This window comes from Bos indicus x Bos taurus, chromosome 28 (assembly GCF_003369695.1).
Source record: "Bos indicus x Bos taurus breed Angus x Brahman F1 hybrid chromosome 28, Bos_hybrid_MaternalHap_v2.0, whole genome shotgun sequence".
NCBI lineage: Eukaryota > Metazoa > Chordata > Mammalia > Artiodactyla > Bovidae > Bos > Bos indicus x Bos taurus.
Window position 1 is genome coordinate 25,241,108 of NC_040103.1, and position 19,698 is coordinate 25,260,805.

A 19,698-nucleotide genomic window follows, 5' to 3' on the forward strand; every position below is an offset into this window, starting at 1 on the left:
TAGACTTCTTGATCATGGCCATTTTGACCAGTGAGAGTGGCTTCCTCATCTTTGTCAGTTGCCAGTCTATCAATAACCATATCTCACATGTTTCCTGGTACTTTATTCTTTTTTTAAAAACCGCGATTTATACTTCCCTGTTGAAATTGTCTTCTTCAAAGTGTGCCCTGTGTTTCATTCTTTTCACTTACTTTCTCCTGGAAATTTTGGAGGGCAGGTACCATATACAGCCCACCAGTGCTTCTGAATACTCTTCCCCTCGGCAGTATTTTTCAGGTTGCTGTTGTGGGAAGTGGCCACAGGGAGGCATCATTTGTTAATTCCCAGCTCTGGTGGCAGGGCAAGGGGACAGAGCCTTAGAGCAAGTGCTGCTTTGGGGCTGGAAATTACAGTGCAGTGTGCCAGAAGAAGCAACTAGCAGCTTGTATTGTTACCTCTTTTGTGTATTAAAGTAACTTACCTTTTATCAGAGTACACTTGGAATACAAGTTGTGTGTGTTTAGGTGTATGAACTTTTTTGTATTAGACCTATACATATATCTTCATATGTTCAGATTCTTTTCCCAGTTAGCTTATTAAAGAGTGTTGATTAGACCTCCTTTGGTAGATATCCCTTCTTATTGATTCATATCTGTTTTGTAGAAATAGATTGTGTTTTTTCATTCCAAGCTCCTTATTTATCCCTTCCCTGCTTCTTTCTCCTGTGGTAACCAAAAGTTTGATTTTCAAGTCTCTAACTCCATTTATGTTTTTCCAGGAAGTTCAAGGTTGTGCATGTGTAAATTGCACCTATATGTGATATCATATGACTTTCACTTAGTGGGATTATCTCTAATTTAGTAGGTTCTGAAAATTGTCATGATTACATTCTTTTTCATGCCTGAGTTAGATTGCTTTGTGAATATATCACAGTTCCTCCTTATCAAGATGTTTGTTGATAGAAAATTCATTTGGCTCACGTCTTGGTTATTGTAAAAGGTGCTACAGTACACATTTAGGTGTCCGTGTCTTTTTGAATTCCAGTTTTCTGTTCTTATATGATTCAGCATGGACTACCAGATCGTCTGGCAGCTGTGGTTTTACCACTGAAGCTAATATATACTGTTCTCTGTGGTTGCTGTTACTGTTGACATTCAACCGCACCATAGGAGAATCTCCTTTTCTTAACCCCATTGAGCAGTTATTGTCCGTAGATCTCCTGAGCGTGGCCATTTTACCGTTTGGAGGGGATACCTTGTTGTGCTTCTGAGTTGCGTGTCTCTAAATCCCCATATTTCACATGAGTGCGGGTGCTTTATTCTTTTTAAGCACTGTGAGTTGTATTTCCCTTTTGAAATTGTCTTCTTGACAGTATGCCCCGTGGTTAGTTCTCTTACCCCTGGAAGTTTTGGAGGGCAGATACCATTTACAGGCCCCGGTGCGTGAGGATAGGATGTTTCAGGTTACTGTTGTGGGAAGAGGCTGCAAGGCGGCAGCGTTTCTTCACGCCCAGCTCTGGTTCCCCCCAAGGCGGACATAGCCTTAGAGCAATCCTGCTTGGTGTTCCAAATTACAGTGCAGTGTGCTAGAAGGAGCAGCAAACAGCTTGTGTTACTTCCATTGGTATTAAATTCATTTTTATTTTTTACTGGAGTAAGATTGAAATACACACTGTGTGTGCTGTTATGTGTAGAGATTTTCATGTCAGACATATCCGAATGTTTACATATGTTCAGATTCTTTTCCCAGTTAGATTGTTGCAGAGTTTTGATTAGACCTCCTTGGTGTAGGTATCAATCTTATTTATTATATGTTCCGTAGGTAATAGATTGCATCTGTTCACCCCAGCTCCTAATTTACCCCTGCCCTGCTCTTCTCTTGTGGTAACCGTATGTTTCCCCTTGTGGTAGCCGTATGTTTGATTATCAGGCCTCTGACTCCATCTGTGTTTTTCCAGGTAGTTCATGGTGTGCATGTGTAAGTTGCACCTGTAAGTGATATGTGACTTTTGCCTTTCTGTTTCTTTTTCCTTTATTTAGTAGGATTATCTCTTATTTTCAGGTGAGCTCCAGAAATTGGCATGGTTACATTCTTTTTCATCCCTGAATCAGATTGCATTGTGAACATGTTTCAGTTCTTCTTTATCCGTTCGTTTCTCAGTGGAGTATTTTTTGGCTTCCAGATCTTGGTTTTTGCAAACAGTTCTCTAGTGTACTTTTGGGTGACCATGTCTTTTGTATTCTGGCTTGCTGTGCACATACTCTTAAGAGTGGGATTACCGTGTCGTTGGCAGCTGTGGTTTGAGTGTTTAAGGGAATTTTATACTGTTCTCTCTAGTGGCTGTTACTGCTCACATTTCAAATGCACCATAGGGGAGGGTACCTTTTTTTTTAAATCCCAACTGTGGCAGTTATTCTTTGTAGACTTCTTGATCATGTCCATTTTGAAAGGTATGAGTGGATAACCTTTTAGTTGTTGGTTGCATGTCTATAAATCACCATATTGCACGTTTGTGGTGCTTTATTCTTTTTTAAACACTGTGAGTTGCACTTCCCTGTTGAAACATTCTTCAAAGTGTACCCCCTATTTCATTGTTTTCACTTGCTTCTGGAAATTGTGGAGGGCAGGCACCATATACAGCCCAGCAGTGCTTCTGAATTCTGTTTCCCTAGGCAATATTTTTCAGGTTGCTATTGTGGGAAGTGGCCACAGGGAGGCAGCATTTGTTAATTCCCAGCTCTGGTGGCAGGGCAAGGGGACAGAGCCTTAGAGCAGGTGCTGCTTTGGGGCTGGAAATTACAGTGCAGTGTGCCAGAAGAAGCAACCAGCAGCTTGTACTGTTACCTCTTTAGTGTATTAAAGTAACTCTTATTTTTTGCCATAGTACATTGGAATACAAGTTTTTTTGTGTTTAGGTGTACAGAATTTTTCGTTTGAGACATATACGTATATGTATGTATGTTCAGATTCTTTTCCCAATTAGGTTATTACAGAGTGTTGATTAGACCTCCCTTGGTAGGTATCTCTCCTTATTGATTATTTGTTTTGTAGAAATAGATGGTATTTTTTCATTCCAAGCTCCTATTTTATCCCTTCCCTCCTGCTTTCTCCTGTGGAAACCAAAAGTTTGATTTTCAAGTCTCTGAGTCCATTTATGTTTTCCCAGTTATTTCAAGGATGTGCCTGTTTACATTGTACCTCTGAGTGATACCATAATAGATTTTCCTTTCTGATTCTTGCTTACTTCAGTTAGTAAGATGGCTCTGCTGCTGCTGCTAAGTTGCTTCAGTCACGTCCGACTCTGTGAGACCCCATAGACGGCAGCCCACCAGGCTCCCCCGTCCCTGGGATTCTCCAGGCAAGAACACTGGAGTGGGTTGCCATTTCCTTCTCTAATGCATGAAAGTGAACAGTCAAAGTGAAGTCGCTCAGTCGTGCTCAACTCTTAGCGATCCCATGGACTGCAGCCCACCAGGCTCCTCCGTCCATGGGATTTTCCAGGCAAGAGTACTCACGTGTACTCTTTAAGAGTACTAGATTATCTCTAGTTTCAGGTAATTTCTGGAAATTGGCGTGTACATTCTTTTTGATGCCTGAATCAAATTGCATTGTGAACATGTTGCAGTTCTTTATCCGTTGGTTTGTTGATGGAAAGTGCTTTTGGCTTCTGTCTCTTGTTTATTAAATGTGCCCGTGCATTGGATACCTGTGTGTTCTTGAAGTCTGGTTTGCTGTGCACATAATCTTTAAGAGTGGAGCTAACGGATCATTTGTCAGCTGGGGTTTGACTTCTCAAGGCACTTTATACTGTCCTTTCTAATGGCTTTTACCATTGACGTTCAGTCGCACCTTAGGAGAGTCCCCTTTTCGTAACCCCTTTGTAGTCCTTATTGTCTGTAGACTCTTGATCATGGCCATTTTGACTGGTGTGAGGTGATACATTGTTGCAGTTCTGGATTGCATGTCTGTAAATAACTATTTTGCATTTTTTTTCCGGAGCTTTATTCTTTTATAAACACTTATGAGTTGTATTTCTCTGTCTCAGTTGTCTTCCTCAAAGTGTGCCCCATGTTTGTTTTTGCTTGCTTTACTGGAAATTTTGGATGGCAGGTACATTCACAAGCCCACCTGTGCTTGTGAATATTCTGTACCTCCAGGTCGCTGTTGTGGAAAGTGGCCACAAGGTGGCAGCATTTCTCCATTCCTGGCTCTGGTTAACCCAACAAGGGGACAGAGCCTTAGAGCAAGTCCTGCTTTGGGGTTGTAAATTACAGTGCAGCGTGCCAGAAGTACCCAACAGCTTGTGTTGTTACCTCTTTTTTGTATTAAATTCATTTTTGTTTTTTGAGTAAGATTGAAATACACTTTGTGTTGTTGGTGTAGAATTTTTCATGTTACATATATTTATATCTATATATCTATGCATCTTCAGATTCTCATCCCAAACAGAATCTGAGTGTTGATTAGACCTCCGTTGGTAGATCACTCCTTATTGGTGATCTGTTTTGTAGAACTAGACTGTATTTTTCATCCCAAGCTCCTGATTTATGCCTTCCCTGTTTCTTTCCTCTGTGGTAACCATAAATTTGATTTTCAAGTCTCTGACTCTGTTTATGTTTTCCCAGTTGGTTCATGGGTGTACATGTGTAAATTTCACATATAAGTGATATCATATGATTTTTGACGTTTTGATTTTGCTTACTTCACTTAGTAGGATTCTCTCTCTTTGCAAGTAGGTTCTGGAAATTAGCATGATTACCTTCTTTTTCATGTCTGAATCAGATTGCATTGTGAATGTATTGCAGTTCTTTATCCATTCGTTTGTTGATGGAAAATTTATTTGGCTTCCATGTCTTTTCAAAGTCTTGTTTGCTGTGCACATACGCTTAGGAGTAGGGCTACCGGATCATTGTCAGCTGTGTTTTTACTTCTCAAGGCACGTTTATACTGTCCTCTCTAGTGGCTGTTACCTTTTGACATTTCAGCTCCTCTGTAAAAGCGTCCCCTTTTCTTAACCCCATTGTAGCAGTTATTGTCTGTAGACTTCTTGATCATGGCCATTTTGACCTGTGCAAGGGAATAACTCATTGCAGTTCTGAGTTGCATATGTCTAAATCACCATATTTTCCCTGTTTTTGTGTGGTTTATTCTTTTTTAAACAGTGAGTTGTACTTCCCTGTTAAAATTGAATTAAAATTCCTGAAAGTGTGCCCCGTGTTAATTGTTTTCATTTACTTATTCCTGGAAATTTTGGAGGGAAGGTACCATATACAGCCCACCAGTGCTTGTTAATATTCTGTTCCCCCAAGCAATAGTTTTCAGGTTGCTGTTGCGGATGTGACCACAAGGCGGCAGCATTTCTTACTTCCCAGCCTTGGTTCCTCCTACAAGTGGTCAGTCTTACAGCAAGACTTGCTTTGGGGTTGCCAATTACAGTGCAGTGTGCTAGGAGAAGCACTCAACAGCTTGTGTCGTTACCTCTTTTTTGTATTAATTTTTATTTTTTATTGGAGTAAGATTTAAATGTTTTGTGTGTTGTATGTGAACAGAATGTTTTCGTGTTACACGTATACATACGTCTTCGTATGTTCAGGCTCTTTTCCCAATTAGATTATTACACAGTGTTGATTAGACCTTCTGTGGTAGATGTCACTCCTTATTATCTGCTTTTTAGAAATAGATTTTGTTCATCCCAAGTTCCTAATTTATCCCTTCCCTGCTGATGTTCAGATCTCTGACTCTGTTATGTTTCCCCAATTAGTGCATAGGTGTGTATGTGTGAATTGCACTTGTATTGATGTCTTATGATTTTTCCCTTTCTGAATTTTGCTGAACTTCACTTAGTAGGATTATTTCTAGTTTCAGGTAGGTTCCAGGAATTGACACCATCATATTCTTTTTCGTGCCTGAATCAGATTGCATTGTGAACATTTGCATTTCTTCTTTATCCATTTGTTTGTCAATGGAAAAATTTTTTGGCTTCTCTGTGTTGGTTTTTGTAAAAGGTGCTAAAGAGCACTTCCGAGTTCCCGTGTTTTTTTTCGAATTTTGGTTTGCTGTGCACTGACTTCTGTGAGTGGGACTACCAGATCATTGTCAGCTGTGGTTTTACTGGTCAAGCACTCTTACACTGCTCTCTCTATTCTCTCTAGTGGCTTCTGCCATTGACATTTCAGCAGCAACATAGGACGATCTCCTTTTTTAACCCCATTGTAGCAGTTACTGTGTGTAAACTTCTTGATTATGGCCGTTTGAACAGTGCACAGGTATACCTGGTTTAGTTTTGAGGCTCATGTCTTTAATACTGTACCACAGTCTGTATGTTTATGGGTGCTTTTTTTTTTTTTTTTTTAAACACTTCGAGTGGTGTTTTCCTGTTGAAATTGACTTCTTGAAAGTGTTCCCTGGGTTTAATTGTTTTCACTTACTCAACTCCTGGAAATTATGGGGCGTGTATCATATACATAAAACCCACCAGTACTTGTGAATATTCTTTCTTTCCTTTAGGCAATGGCTTTTAGGTTGCTGTTGCGGGAATTGGCCACATGGCAGAAGCATTTCTTCTTTCTCAGCTCTTGTTACCCTGGAGCTCCCAGAGCCTTAGAGCAAGTCCTGGTGTGGGTTTTTAAATTACAATGCAGTGTGCCAGAAGTATCACCCAGAAACTTGTGCCTTGTTATCTCTTTTTTGTATTATTATTTTTTGAGTAACATCAAAACACGTGTTTTGTGTATTTTAGGTGTATAGCATCTTTTCCCGTTACGTATATAAATCAGTTCAGTTGCTCATTCGTGGCTGACTCTTTGTGACCCCATGGGCTGCAGCACGCAGACTTCCCTGTCCATCACCAACTCCCGGAGCATGCTCAAAGTCATTCATGTCCATTGAGTCAGTGATGGCATCCAACCATCTCATCCTCTGTCTTCCCCTTCCTTCAATCTTTCTCAGCATCAGGATGAGTCAATTCTTTGCATCAGGTGGCCAAAGTATTGGAGCTTCAGCTTCAGCATCTCCTTTAGGATGGACTGCTTTGGTCTCCTTGCAGTCCAAGGGACTCTCAAGAGTCTTCTCCAGCACCACACTTCAAAAGCATCAATTCTTCAGCACTCTGCTTTCTTTATAGTCCAACTCTCGCATCTGTACGTGACTACTGGAAAAACCGTATATCTTTAACTGTACTAACCTTTGTCAGCAAGGTAATGTCTCTGTTTTTTAATATGCAGAGACATTTAATATTTTTAAGATGTCTAGGTTGGTCATAGCTTTCGTTCCAAGGACCAAGTGTCTTTTCATTTCATGGCTGCAGTCACCATCTGCAGTGATTTTGGAATCCAAGAAGATAAAGTCTGTCACTGTTTCCATTGTTTCCCCATCTATTTGTCAGGAAGTGATGGGACCGGGTACCATGATCCTTGTTTTTTGAATGTTGAGTTTTAAGCCAGCATTTTTACTCTCCTCTTTCACTTTCATCAAGATGTTCTTTAGTTCCTCTTCACTTTCTGCCATAAGGTTGGTGTCATCTGCATATCTGAGGTTACTGATATTTCTCCCAGTAATCTTGATTTCAGCTTGTGCTTCATCCAGCCTGGCATTTCACATGATGTACTCTGCATATAAGTTAAATAAGCAGGGTGACAATATACAGCCTTGATGTACTCCTTTCCCATTTTGGAACCAGTCTGTTGTTCCATGTCTGGTTCTAACTGTTGCTTCTTGACTTGTATCCAGATTTCTCAGGAGGCAGGTAAGGTGGTCTGGTATTCTCATCTCTTGAAGAATATTTCCATATATACTTGTTTGGATTCTTTTTCCCAGATAGGTTAATACAGAGTATTGAGTAGACCTCCCTTGGTTGATATTCTTTTTTTAATCATGTGCTTTGTAGGCAATGATTTGTATTTGTTCATCCCACCCTCCTAATTTATCCCTTCCCCACTTTTTCCCCCTGTGGTTACCATAAATGTAGTTTTCAAGTCTCTCCACTCTTTTCATGGGTATGCTTGTTTATGGGTATGTTCATGGGTATGCTTGTTTAAATTGCGCTGATAAGTGGTAGCATATGATTTTGCCTTCCTAATTCTGACTTACTTCACCCTGTAGGATTCTCTCTAGGTTCAGCTGTGTTTTAGCAGTTGGCGTGTGCAGTTTTTATGCCTTATTCAGATTGCACCGTATGTTCCTCTTCCGTATCGACTCTTCTGGTGATGTGTATTTTGGTGCTTCCGTGTCCTGACTATTGTAAGTCGTGCTGTAGTGCGTGTTTGGGCCCCTGTCTTTTCGAGGTCTGGTTTGTGGTTCACATACTCTGAAGAGTAGGACCAAATATTTGACAGCTGTACTCTTACTGTTGTTAAAGATACTTTTCACTGTTCTCTCTGGTGGCTGTTACCATTGACATTTCAGCAGCGCATAGGAGGGTCCCCTTATCTTAGTCCCATTTGTAGCTTTTATTGTCTGGAGATGTCTTGATTATGGCTAGTTAGCCCACTAAGAAGGGGATACCTTTCTTGATTGTGATTTGCATGTCTCTAATAATTCACCATGTCTTGTATGTTTGCGAGTGCTTTATTTTTTAACACTGTAAGTTGCACTTGAAATTGTCTTCTGAAAGTGTGCCCCATGTTTATTTCTTTTTGCTTGTTTACTCTTGGAAATATTAGAGAACAGGTACCATACACAGCCCACGGGTGCTTGTGAATATTCAGTTCCCCTGGGACAGATAGATTCAAGGGATTAGATCTGACAGACAGAGTGCCTGAAGAACTATGGTTGGAGGTTTGTGACATTGAACAGGAGGCAGGGATCAAGACCATCCCCAAGGAAAAGAAATGCAAAAAGGCAAATGGTTTTCTGAGAAGGCCTTACAAATAGCCGTGAATATAAGAGAAGCGAAAGGCAAAGGAGAAAAGGAAGGATATACCCATTTGAATGCAGGGTTCCAAAGAATAGCAAAGAGAGATAAGAAAGCCTTCCTCAGTGATCAGTGCAAAGAAATAGAGGAAAATAGTAGAATGGGAAAGTCTAGAGATCTCTTCAAGAAAATTAGAGATACCAAGGGAACATTTCATGCAAAGATGGGCTCAATAAAGGACAGAAAGGGTATGGACCTAACAGAAGCAGAAGATATTAAGAAGAGGTGGCAAGAATACACAGAAAACTGTACAAAAAAGATCTTCACAACCCAGATAATCACGATCAACCTAGAGCCAGACATCCTGGAATGAGAAATCAAGTGGTCCTTAGGAAGCATCACTATGAATAAAGCTAGTGAAGGTGGTGGAATCCCTATTTCAACAGTTGAGCTATTTCAAATCCTGGAAGATGATGCTGTGAAAGTGCTGCACTCAATATCCCACGAAATTTGGAAAACTCAGCAGTGACCAAAGGACTGAAAAAGGTCAGTTTTCATTCCAATCCCGAAGAAAGGCAATGCCAAAGAATGCTCAAACTGCTGCACAGTTACACTCATCTCACACTCTAATAAAGTAATGCTCAAAATTCTCCAAGCCAGGCTTCAACAGTATGTGAACCGTGAACGTCCAGATGTTCAAGCTTGATTTAGAAAAGGCAGAGGAACCAGAGATCAAATTGCCAACATCCGCTGGATCATTGAAAAAGCAAGAGAGTTCCAGAAAAACATCTACTTCTGCTCTATTGATTATGCCAAAGCCTTTGACTGTGAGGATCACAACAAACTCTGGAAAATTCTTAAAAAAATGGGACCACCAGATCACCTGACCTGCCTTCTAAGAAATCTGTATGCAGGTCAGGAAGCAACAGTTAGAACTGGACATGGAACAACAGACTGGATCCAAATACGAAAAGGAGTACGTCAAGGCTGTATATTGTCACCCTGCTTATTTAACTTATATGCAGAGTACATCATGTGAAATGCTGGGCTGTATGAAGCACAAGCTGGAATCAGGATTGCTGGGAGAAATATCAATAACCTCAGATATGCAGATAACACCACCCTTATGGCAGAAAGTGAAGAACTAAAGAGCTTCTTGAAGAAAGTGAAAGAGGAGAGTGAAAAATTTGGCTTAAAACTCAACATTCAGAAAACTAAGATCATGGCATCCAGTCCCATCACTTCATGGTAAATAGATGGGGAAACAGTGGAAACACTGACAGACTTTATTTTTGGGGGCTCCAAAATCACTGCAGATGGTAACTGCAGCCATGAAATTAAAAGAAGCTAGCTCCTTGGAAGAAAAGCTGTGACCAACCTAAACAGCATATAAAAAAGCAGACACCTTATTTTGCCAACAAAAGTCTGTCTAGTCAAGGTTATGGTTTTTCCAGTAGTCGTGTATGGATGTGAGAGTGGGACTATAAAGAAAGCTGAGCGCCGAAGAATTGATGCTTTTGAACTGTGGTGTTGGAGAATACTCTTTAGAGTCCCTTGGACTGCAAGATCCAACCAGTCCATTCTAAAGGAGATCAGTCCTGAACATCCATTGGAAGGACTGATGCTGAAGCTGAAACTCCAATATTTTGGCCACATGATGTGAAAAACTGACTCATTGAAAAGACCTTGATGCTGGGAAAGACTGAAGGTAGGAGAGGAAGACAGAGGATGAGATGACTAATGGCATCACTGACTCAATGGACATGACTTTGAGCAAGCTCCAGGAGTTGGTGATGGAAAGGGAAGCCTGGTGTGCTGCAGTCCATGGGGTCGCAAAGAGTCGGACACAACTGAAGTGAACTGAACTGAGGCAGTAGTTTTCAAGTTGCTGTTGCCTGAAGCGGCCACATGTGGGCAGCATTTTTTCATCCTCAGCCCTGTTTTCCCTGGCAAGCAGACATTGAACCTTAGAGCAAGTCCTGCTTTTGGGTTGTAGAGTGGAATGCTCCAGAAGCACCACCCCAAAACTTGCCTTTGGGTAGCTCTCTTTTGTGTTAACTTTTAAATTTTTTATTGGAGTAACATTTAAGTACATGTTGTGGGTGATGTAGGTGTACAGAATCTTCTGTTTTACATATACATACATCTTTGTATGTTCAGATTCTTTTCCCATTTCAGTTACTAAAGAGTGTTAATTAGGTCTTCCTTTGTAGAATATCACTTGTTGTTAATTATGTTTTGTGGGTAGTAATTGTATTTGTTCATCCCAATTTCCTAATTTATCCCTTCCCTGCTTCCTATTGTTACCATAAATTTGGTTCTGAAGTGTCTGCATCTGTTTTCCCAGTTAGCTCATGGGGTGTGCCCATTACACCTGCAAGTGATATAAAACGTTTGCCTTTCTGGCTTCTCTCTATTTCACGTAGGTTCTGGCGGTTGGCATGATCACGATCTTTCATGCCTGAGTCAAGTTGCATTGTGCACATGTTCCACCTCCTTACCTGTGTGTCAGTCCATGAACATTTGTTGCTTCCGCGTCTTCGCTGTTGTAATAGGTGCTGCAGTGCATGTTGCGTGCCTGTGTCTTTTCAAAGTCTGCTTCTCTCCCATTTACTCTTTAAGAGTGGGACTGCTGGAGCATATAGTAGGTGTATTTTTCTAAATGTTTTAAAGGCACTTTTGTACTCCTTTTCATGTAGGTGTACCAGTTTACTTTGCTACTAGCAGTGTGGAAGTGTTCCTTTTTCTGTACACCCTCTTGAGCTTTTATTGTTTGTAGAAATTTTGATGATGGGTTTTCTGAGTGGTTTGAGATGATGTCTCGTTTTTAATTCTGAGTTGAATTTTTCCAATTATTATTAGAAAACAGTTTTGAGCATGTTTTCATGTGCCTCTTAGTTGTGTGTTTTTCTTTTCAGAAAATGTTTTTTTTAGGTTGACCATTTTTGATTAGTTTAACGTACATTTTTGAATGTGCATTTTTAGGCCATTAACACTTTTTCTGAGGAATATATCACCAAATTGAATTTTAAAAGCTGTGGATATTCTACCTTAGTTTTAAAAATTTCCTCATAAAGTGCTAAGGGCAGAGCCTCACAAAGCCAGATTGATGTGTTTGTTGCCTTTATGAGTTTAGGATCATAGTCTTACACATGACATTGTTAGTTTAAAATGTGAAGATTGTATTTCATTAAATACTAGTATTAATTAGCATTTAATGTCATTTCATTTAATATTATTACCTATATTTCATTAAATACTAGTATTAATATAAAAACATAAAACACATAGCAAAATTCTTTGTTCTTAATTGTACCTCTTTTTTATTTAAGAGACTGGTTTGACTGTGTTACAGTATGATGTGTGATATAGTATGTACATAAAGAATACATTAATTCCTCTCGTCAGGACAGGGCTAAGCATTCAAAACAGCCCTCAAAGTTGTTAAGGAGGTTTCTGAAGAATACTTAGTTTGCCTTAGGCCTTGCTTCCTGTCTTAGCCATTCTTACTTTTTGTGAATTCTAGGAACAGAAGTGATCCTTTTAATATTTGCATCCAGAATATAAGGTCACTTTTTTTTTTTTTTTTAACGAAAACCATGGTTGCTATTTGAAGTTTAGTGAATTTAGTTTAAGGCAGATGAGCCTGTCCTCCCGGAAGTAGAATGAGGCAGTGGTTAAGTAGTTCTGCTTTTTTTGGACGGAGAAGGCAATGGCACCCCACTCCAGTACTCTTGCCTGGAAAATCCCATGGGTGGAGGAGCCTGGTAGGCTGCAGTCCATGGGGTCTCGAAGAGTCAGACACACTGAGCGACTTCACTTTCACTTTTCACTTTCACGCACTGGAGAAGGAAATGGCAACCCACTCCAGTGTTCTTGCCTGGAGAATCCCAGGGATGGGGGAGCCTGGTGGGCTGCTGTCTATGGGGTCGCACAGAGTTGGACACGACTGAAGCGACTTAGCAGCAGCAGCTTTTTTTGGAAGACCTCAGATGAGATTATATGGTTTTTTATATGTATTAATTCAGCGAATCCTCATAACTACTTGTTGAGGTAGATGTTTATTATCCTTACTTTATAGATGAGGAAACATAACAAGAGATGGGGTAACTTGCCCAAGGTAATAAATGATGGAATAACTGACTTTAATTTCCCTGTGTTGAAAGGGGGGTAATCTGTGTATGCTGTCCTTGTTTCCCTGACAATATTGGAATAAATATTGGAAACTTTGATTTTTACTGGTGGTTAGCTTAGAACAATATTGCTCTGAGGACTTATATACATTTTGTTACACGTCATGCTTATGTAAGTTTTCAGAAGAGCTTTTGTTTGTGAGAAGATTAAGACTTAAGATACCTATAGAATTATACATCTCTAAAAATGAAAGATTTTTAAAGTGTATTTGAAGTTCTCCTGAGCAGTAATTAAAGTATTGTTAAAAAAAAAAATAAAGTATTGTTAAGTGTGAGCTTGTATGTATTCTCTTTTTATTTGTTTGACTCTAAGATTATTGTTAAGAAGTTACTTCTTAGATAGTATGTGAAAATAAACTAGTTAAAAATGAAGTAAAAATTAAAAAAAAAAATCAAATTTGATTTCCCAAGTTCCTCCAGAGGAAAGCGCTTGGTGTTTGCAGTAAAAATTTAGTTTCTTCTTCTTTGATTGCAGATTGGGAGTCCTCCTCTTGACCCTACTGAGCATTTTCTTCCTGAAGAAGAGAAACTTCCTGAACAGGAGAGATCAAAAAGGTGAGCAGGTCTAGAGATCAGCCCTCACAGTTATTTCCACATAGTGTATTTGAGATGATTGCTCAATATTTTCTCTTTCAAGGCAAAGGTTACAGATTAAAACCTTCATTTGCCACTTCCTAGATGCGTTACCCAGTTTATATCTGGGACTCAGTTTCCTTATCTGTCAAATACAGTAGTCATACGAACTGGAGGGTCAAGATAACAAGTTCCTTATAAATTTGATAGATTTGAAAGTTCCTTATAAATTATACACTGTTACAGAGATATTTTTTCCTTTATAGATTTGAGAAGGTTTACACTCATAATCTGTATTACCTGGCTCAAGTCTACCAGCATATGGAAATGTTTGAGAAGGCTGCCCATTATTGCCACAGTACCCTCAAACGCCAGCTTGAGCACAACGCCTACCATCCCATGGAGTGGGCTATTAATGCTGCTACCTTGTCACAGTTTTACATCAATAAGGTAAGCTACTCAGAGTAGTTACCTACCAGAGTTACCAATATGTGTATAAAAATAGAACTGAAAGAATGTTGAAAATGTCATCTTTTAAAAACAGATAGCTTGTCGTTTATGATGTAAACTAAATAGAAAAATGCAGTCCAGTTTGCCAGTGTACTCAAGTTTGTAGCTTTTGTTGCAATAATCCTTTTGAATCTTAAAATAATTTTACTATGTCCTACATGTTGCTTAAGACCAATTCTTTTTTGATACAGGCAGGCTATCTCTGTTTTCGTGAAATGTTACCTTAAGTTGCAGATTTTATCTTGTAGATTTAACTTTATCTTTATGCATTGGTAATCTGGCAAGTGTGAGAATTTGTCTGAGGAAGTTGACTGTTAAATGTGGGCTTTGATAGAAGCATGTAATGCTCTCAGTTATTCTTTAGAATTAACTCCTTTGTGCAACTTATTCTGTGTTGGGAATGTCTTGCTCAGTTCCAGAGTTCTGGGTGGTTATATTTTTTCCTAGAGTATTACACAAGGACAAATTTGAGCTTCTTCATTGCTTTCAGAATTATCCTGAATTATGTAGATATCTTTTTATTTTTTTATGTAGATATATTCTTAATTGACCTTTTCAGTTTTTTAGCCCTTAAAAGGATTTTTAATGCTAACACACTTTAAAGCCTCCTTTTCCAGCCAGATTTTATATTAATTCTCAATATCTCAGTAATAGAAATAACTTTTCTTTGTATTTTGAATTCACATGCCTCTGAAACTTTGGTAATTCTTTGCTTATCAGAGTTCCTTCTTAGATCTCTCTTTATCTGCTGCTGTATCCTTACTGGGCCTATATCCTTCCTAAGTGTCTTGTTAGTGCTGGTTCTATAAATGCGCCCTGTGTTTAAAGTATTGTCCCACAGAATTTCATTCAGAAAAGCTATTAGCAGGAGAGAAAGGGCTGTGGTGACTACAGCATCGCTTCTAGGACTTTGGTCTAAGATCAAGCGTGTAAGTAACGCTACTGCATATATCAGAGCATTCAGTTAAATCTAAATCTCATTAATTCATTTCATTGTGATCATCAAAACTTACCTGGTGCTTCTGCTTGTGGCACTTTTTTAAAATAGTTCCCAGAAGCACCTTATTTTGTTTAGCAACTTTAAAATTATTCACTGTAATTGTACTAAGATATCCAGATGTTAAAGTGTAATTACAAGTTTAAAGTTGTTAAGCATTGCTTATGTAGAGCATGCAGTAAATTTCATGAGGACGTCCCCCCACCCTGTGCTTTTATTTTTTCTTTTTTTACCAAAGTGTTTTGTAAGTTTTGTTCCAACTAGCTAAGTTATAATGTGAAGAGAGATTTGAGCCTTTTTATTTTTTTTAATACAATTGTCATTTATGTCACTGTCATTTCATCTGGTTCCATGAGGTTTTGCTACGTAGTGAGTCCCTGCCTTGCAGGTGCTAAAGTCCCACATTTACCAGCCACGTAGGGGACACCATGCACACTCACTGTTAGTTCTAACAGTGGTTGCTTTCAGATAACCAGTCTGGACAGTGCTGAAGTGATAATGAATAAGAAGTCACAGACCAACAATTAAAACTTCTTTATGTAAACTGTAACTTTCTTTTGGATTTTGAGGTTTAACACCAATATTTTGAGCTGTAGATACTGCTGGGCTAGTACTACACATGGTACCCAGCTGTGCTCAAGATGGCTTCTGAATTTACCATAATGGGGAGATACATTGAGTGCTGAGATTTTAAAGTCATAGTCAACTGTTAAAAACCACCTTAGCAAAATCAGTGTTACTAATATGAAATAGACATTTAACAAGGGTGGCTTCCAACTAAAATTTGACTTTTAACTTGGTACTTCTGCCGAGTATTCCTGTGACTTACATGACACATGTAAAGTAAGTAACAAGGAGATCTTCTCCAAGGGTTTGAGAAGCTTACCATGCCCTGGTTTGATTGTGAAGTCTTCAACTGTATTGGTAAAGCAGTTCCATAGAGTTTGTCTGTGGAAGCCTGTTGACTTCAAAACTTGGGAAGCCTCATTATATGTACAATTGGAAAGATTTCAGAAGACAGGAATCTCTTATCAGTATTTATCCTGCTTGCCTTTGAATGATTGGATTTAAAGGGGATCTCTAAACTTGAAAAAGATGAAATCTTCCAGTCCGTTGACAGAATGTAACTTGGCTATTCAGACTGAAGCTTAAAGGACGCGGATGTGTGGTGGACTCTAGGATGACAGCCGTTCTTTTCTGCTGACTGATTCCTGAAGGGGCTAGTTTCCAATCAGCAAGCATTTCTCCAGGCAGTTTGGATTATTAAGAGTTTGAGGGTATTGTTATTTTAATCTTTAAGATAGTTTTTTAACCAAATAATATTCAGACATGTCTTATATACTTTCTTGTTTAGTTACCATACAGGGTCTCCTTAGTAGTGTTTTTTATCTGAATTTAGAGCTTTTCCCATATTAAGAGACTATGCAAGTATCTCTTGCAAATAAGGTTTTGTGATAATTGAATTTATTCTTATTTCTGCAACAGCAATGCTTTATGGAGGCCAGACACTGTTTATCAGCTGCTAATGTCATTTTTGGTCAAATTGGAAAGATCCGAACCACAGAAGACAGTAAGTTTATGTGTACATGTTTCATTATATAACTTTAAAAAAAATCACTTTATTTTTGAAATCATGTTAATTTAGAAAATTCAAGAACAGAACAAAGAATTACCATAGGCCCATCTGAACTCACCAAATTTTTATATTTGCCTCATTTGCAGATATGTTTAGGCTCCATTACCCCCTAATACTTCAGCGAGTTTTTCCGAAAAATATTTTCTTACATAATCATAGAACAGGAAATGTAACATAGGTACAGTTCTTTTATCTATAATTCATATTTAGCAGCTGTCTCCATAACATCCTTTGTAGCAGTTTCTCTATAGTACTAGTTTCTCTCAGTTCAGTTCAGTCGCTCAGTCGTGTCTGACTCTTTGTGATCCCATGAATCGCAGCACGCCAGGCTTCCCTGTCCATCACCAACTCCCGGAGTTCACTCAAACTCATGTCCATTGAGTCGGTGATGCCATCCAGCCATCTCATCCTCTATCGTCCCCTTCTCCTTCTGCCCCCAATCCCTCCCAGCATCAGAGTCTTTTCCAATGAGGTGGCCAAAGTACTGGAGTTTCAACTAGTTTCTCTAGTACTTAAAAAAAAATTTTATTGACATATAGTTGATTTATAGTGTTGTTAGTTTCTGCTGTACATCAAAGTGAATCAGCTTTGCATATACATCTATCCAGTCTTTAGATTCTTTTCCCAGGGGCTACCCTGGTGGCTCAGATGGTAAAGATTCTTTTCCCATATAGGTCATTACAGAATATTGAGAAGAGTTCCCTGTGGTATACAGTATGTCCTTATTAGTTATCTGTTTTATATATAGTAATGTGTATATGTCCGGAGAAGGCAATGGCACCCCACTCCAGTACTCTTGCCAGGAAAATCCCATGGACGGAGGAGCCTGGTAGGCTGCAGTCAATGGGGTCGCTAAGAGTTGGATACGGCTGAGCGACTTCACTTTCACTTTTCACTTTCATGCATTGGAGAAGGAAATGCAACCCACTCCAGTGTTCTTGCCTGGAGAATCCCAGGGATGGCGGAGCCTGGTGGGCTGCCGTCTATGGGGTCGCACAGAGTCGGACACGACTGAAGCGACTTAGAGAGAGAGAGAGAGAGAGAGAGAGAGAGAATGTGTGTATGTCAGTCCCAGTCTCCCAGTTTGTCCCTCCCTGCCCTGCTTTCCTCCCTGTTATTTCTATTTTATAAATAGGTTCATTTGTACCGTTTTTAAGATTTCCTATATGAGTGATAGCATATGATACTTGTCTTTCTCTGACTTCACTCATATCTCTAAGTCCATCCGTGTTGCTGCAGATGACATTGTTTCATTTTTTTTATGTCTGAGCAATAATCCATTGTATATATGTACCAGATCTTTATCCATTCTTCTGTTTATCCATTCTTGCTTCCATTTCCTGGGTATTGTAAATAGTGCTGCAGTGAATATTGGGGTGTGCATATCATTTTGAATTATGGTTCTCTTTGGATATATGTCCAGGAGTGGGATTGCAGGATCATAGGGTAGGTCTATTTTCAGTTTTTTAGGGAACCTGCATACTGTTTTCCATAGTAGTTGTCACATCTCTTTAGTCGTCTTTAATCTGGACCAGTTCCTCAGCTTTTCTTTCATCAGGCATTTTTGAAAAAATATAGGCCTCTTATTTTATAGATTTTCTACCATTCGGTGTTTGTTTCCTTACACTAAGATTCAGATTATACGTTTTTGGTTGGAATACTATATATGTGATGTGTCCAAATATCTAGTTTTAATTATAGTGTTTCACTTAGTTTTATAAATCACAGCACAGTCAGCGTGTGTATTTGAGCCAGTCAGAACCAAAACAAGCTATCGCTTCACACGTATTAATTGGCCATTATCAAGAAGACAAGAAATAACAAGTGTTGGTGAAGGTGTAGAAAAGGGGACCCGTGTGCACTATGGTGGTATTGTAAATTGGTGTAACCACTATGAAAACTGTATGGAAGCTCTGCAAGAAATTAAAAATAGAGCTGTATGTGATCCAGCAATTCTTGGGTGCAGTTGCCCCTTGGTGTCCACAGGAGATTGGTTCCAGGACCGCCCCCCCATCCCCCCCCAGATAGCAAACACCTGTGGATGCTCCAGTCATAATGCATATAACCAATACACATCCTCTCTTGTATATATTAAATCATCTCTAGAGAATTTACAGTACTAAATACAGTGTAAATGCTATATAAGTAATGGACAACATGTGGCAAATTCAAGTTTTGCTTTTGGAACTTTCTAGAATTATTTAAAAATTTTATTTTATATTGGAGTATAGTTAGTTAACAGTGTTATGTTTCAGGAAAACAGCCAAGTTCCATGTGCTCTACAGTAGGGCCTTGTAGGTAACCTATTGTAAATATAGCAGTGTCTTTTTAATGGCCAAGTAATATTCCACTGTGTATATGTGTGTCACACCTTCTTTAGTTAATCTGTCAGTGGACATTTAGGTTGTTTCTATGACTTGGCTGCTGTCAACAGTGCTGCAGTGAACACGGAGGTGCATGCATCCTCCTGAACCGTGGTTTTCTCCAGATATATGCCCAGGAGTGGGATTGCTAGATCGTATGGTAGTTCATCTGTTTTTAGTTTCTTAAGGACCTTCCATACTGCTCTCCATAGTGGCTGCACCAAATTACATTCCTGCCAACAATGTGGGAGAGTTCCCTTTTCTCTACACCCTCTCCAGCATTTATTATTAGTAGACTTTTTGATGATGGCCATTCTGACTGGTGTGGGGTGATACCTCATTTCTCTAAAAAGTAGCAATGTTGAGCATTTTTTCATGTGCCTCTTGGCTATCTAAATGTCTTTGGAGAAATGTCTATTCAGGTCTTCTGCCCATTTTTGATTAGGTTGTTTTGCTGTTGAACCATGTGAGCTATTTTTAAATTTTGGAGATTAATCCATTGTCCATCACATCATTTACAAATATTTTCTCCCATTCTTTGGGTTGTCTTTTCAATGAAATATTACTCAGCCATTAAACAGAATGGAGTAGTGCTG

The 19,698-nt window shown here is 39.1% G+C and overlaps 1 protein-coding gene across 2 annotated transcripts in view; it reads left to right on the forward strand.

Moving 5' to 3' along the window:
- The window catches only part of KIF1BP (KIF1 binding protein), a 54,693-nt gene that overhangs the window by 23,508 nt on the left and 11,487 nt on the right, over nt 1–19,698 (forward strand). For both annotated transcript variants that reach the window (XM_027530470.1, XM_027530471.1), the window contains exons 3-5: nt 13,499–13,578; nt 13,863–14,046; nt 16,589–16,673. In XM_027530470.1, coding sequence (XP_027386271.1) covers nt 13,499–13,578; nt 13,863–14,046; nt 16,589–16,673 — 349 coding nt within the window. The remainder of the gene's footprint in view (nt 1–13,498; nt 13,579–13,862; nt 14,047–16,588; nt 16,674–19,698) is intronic.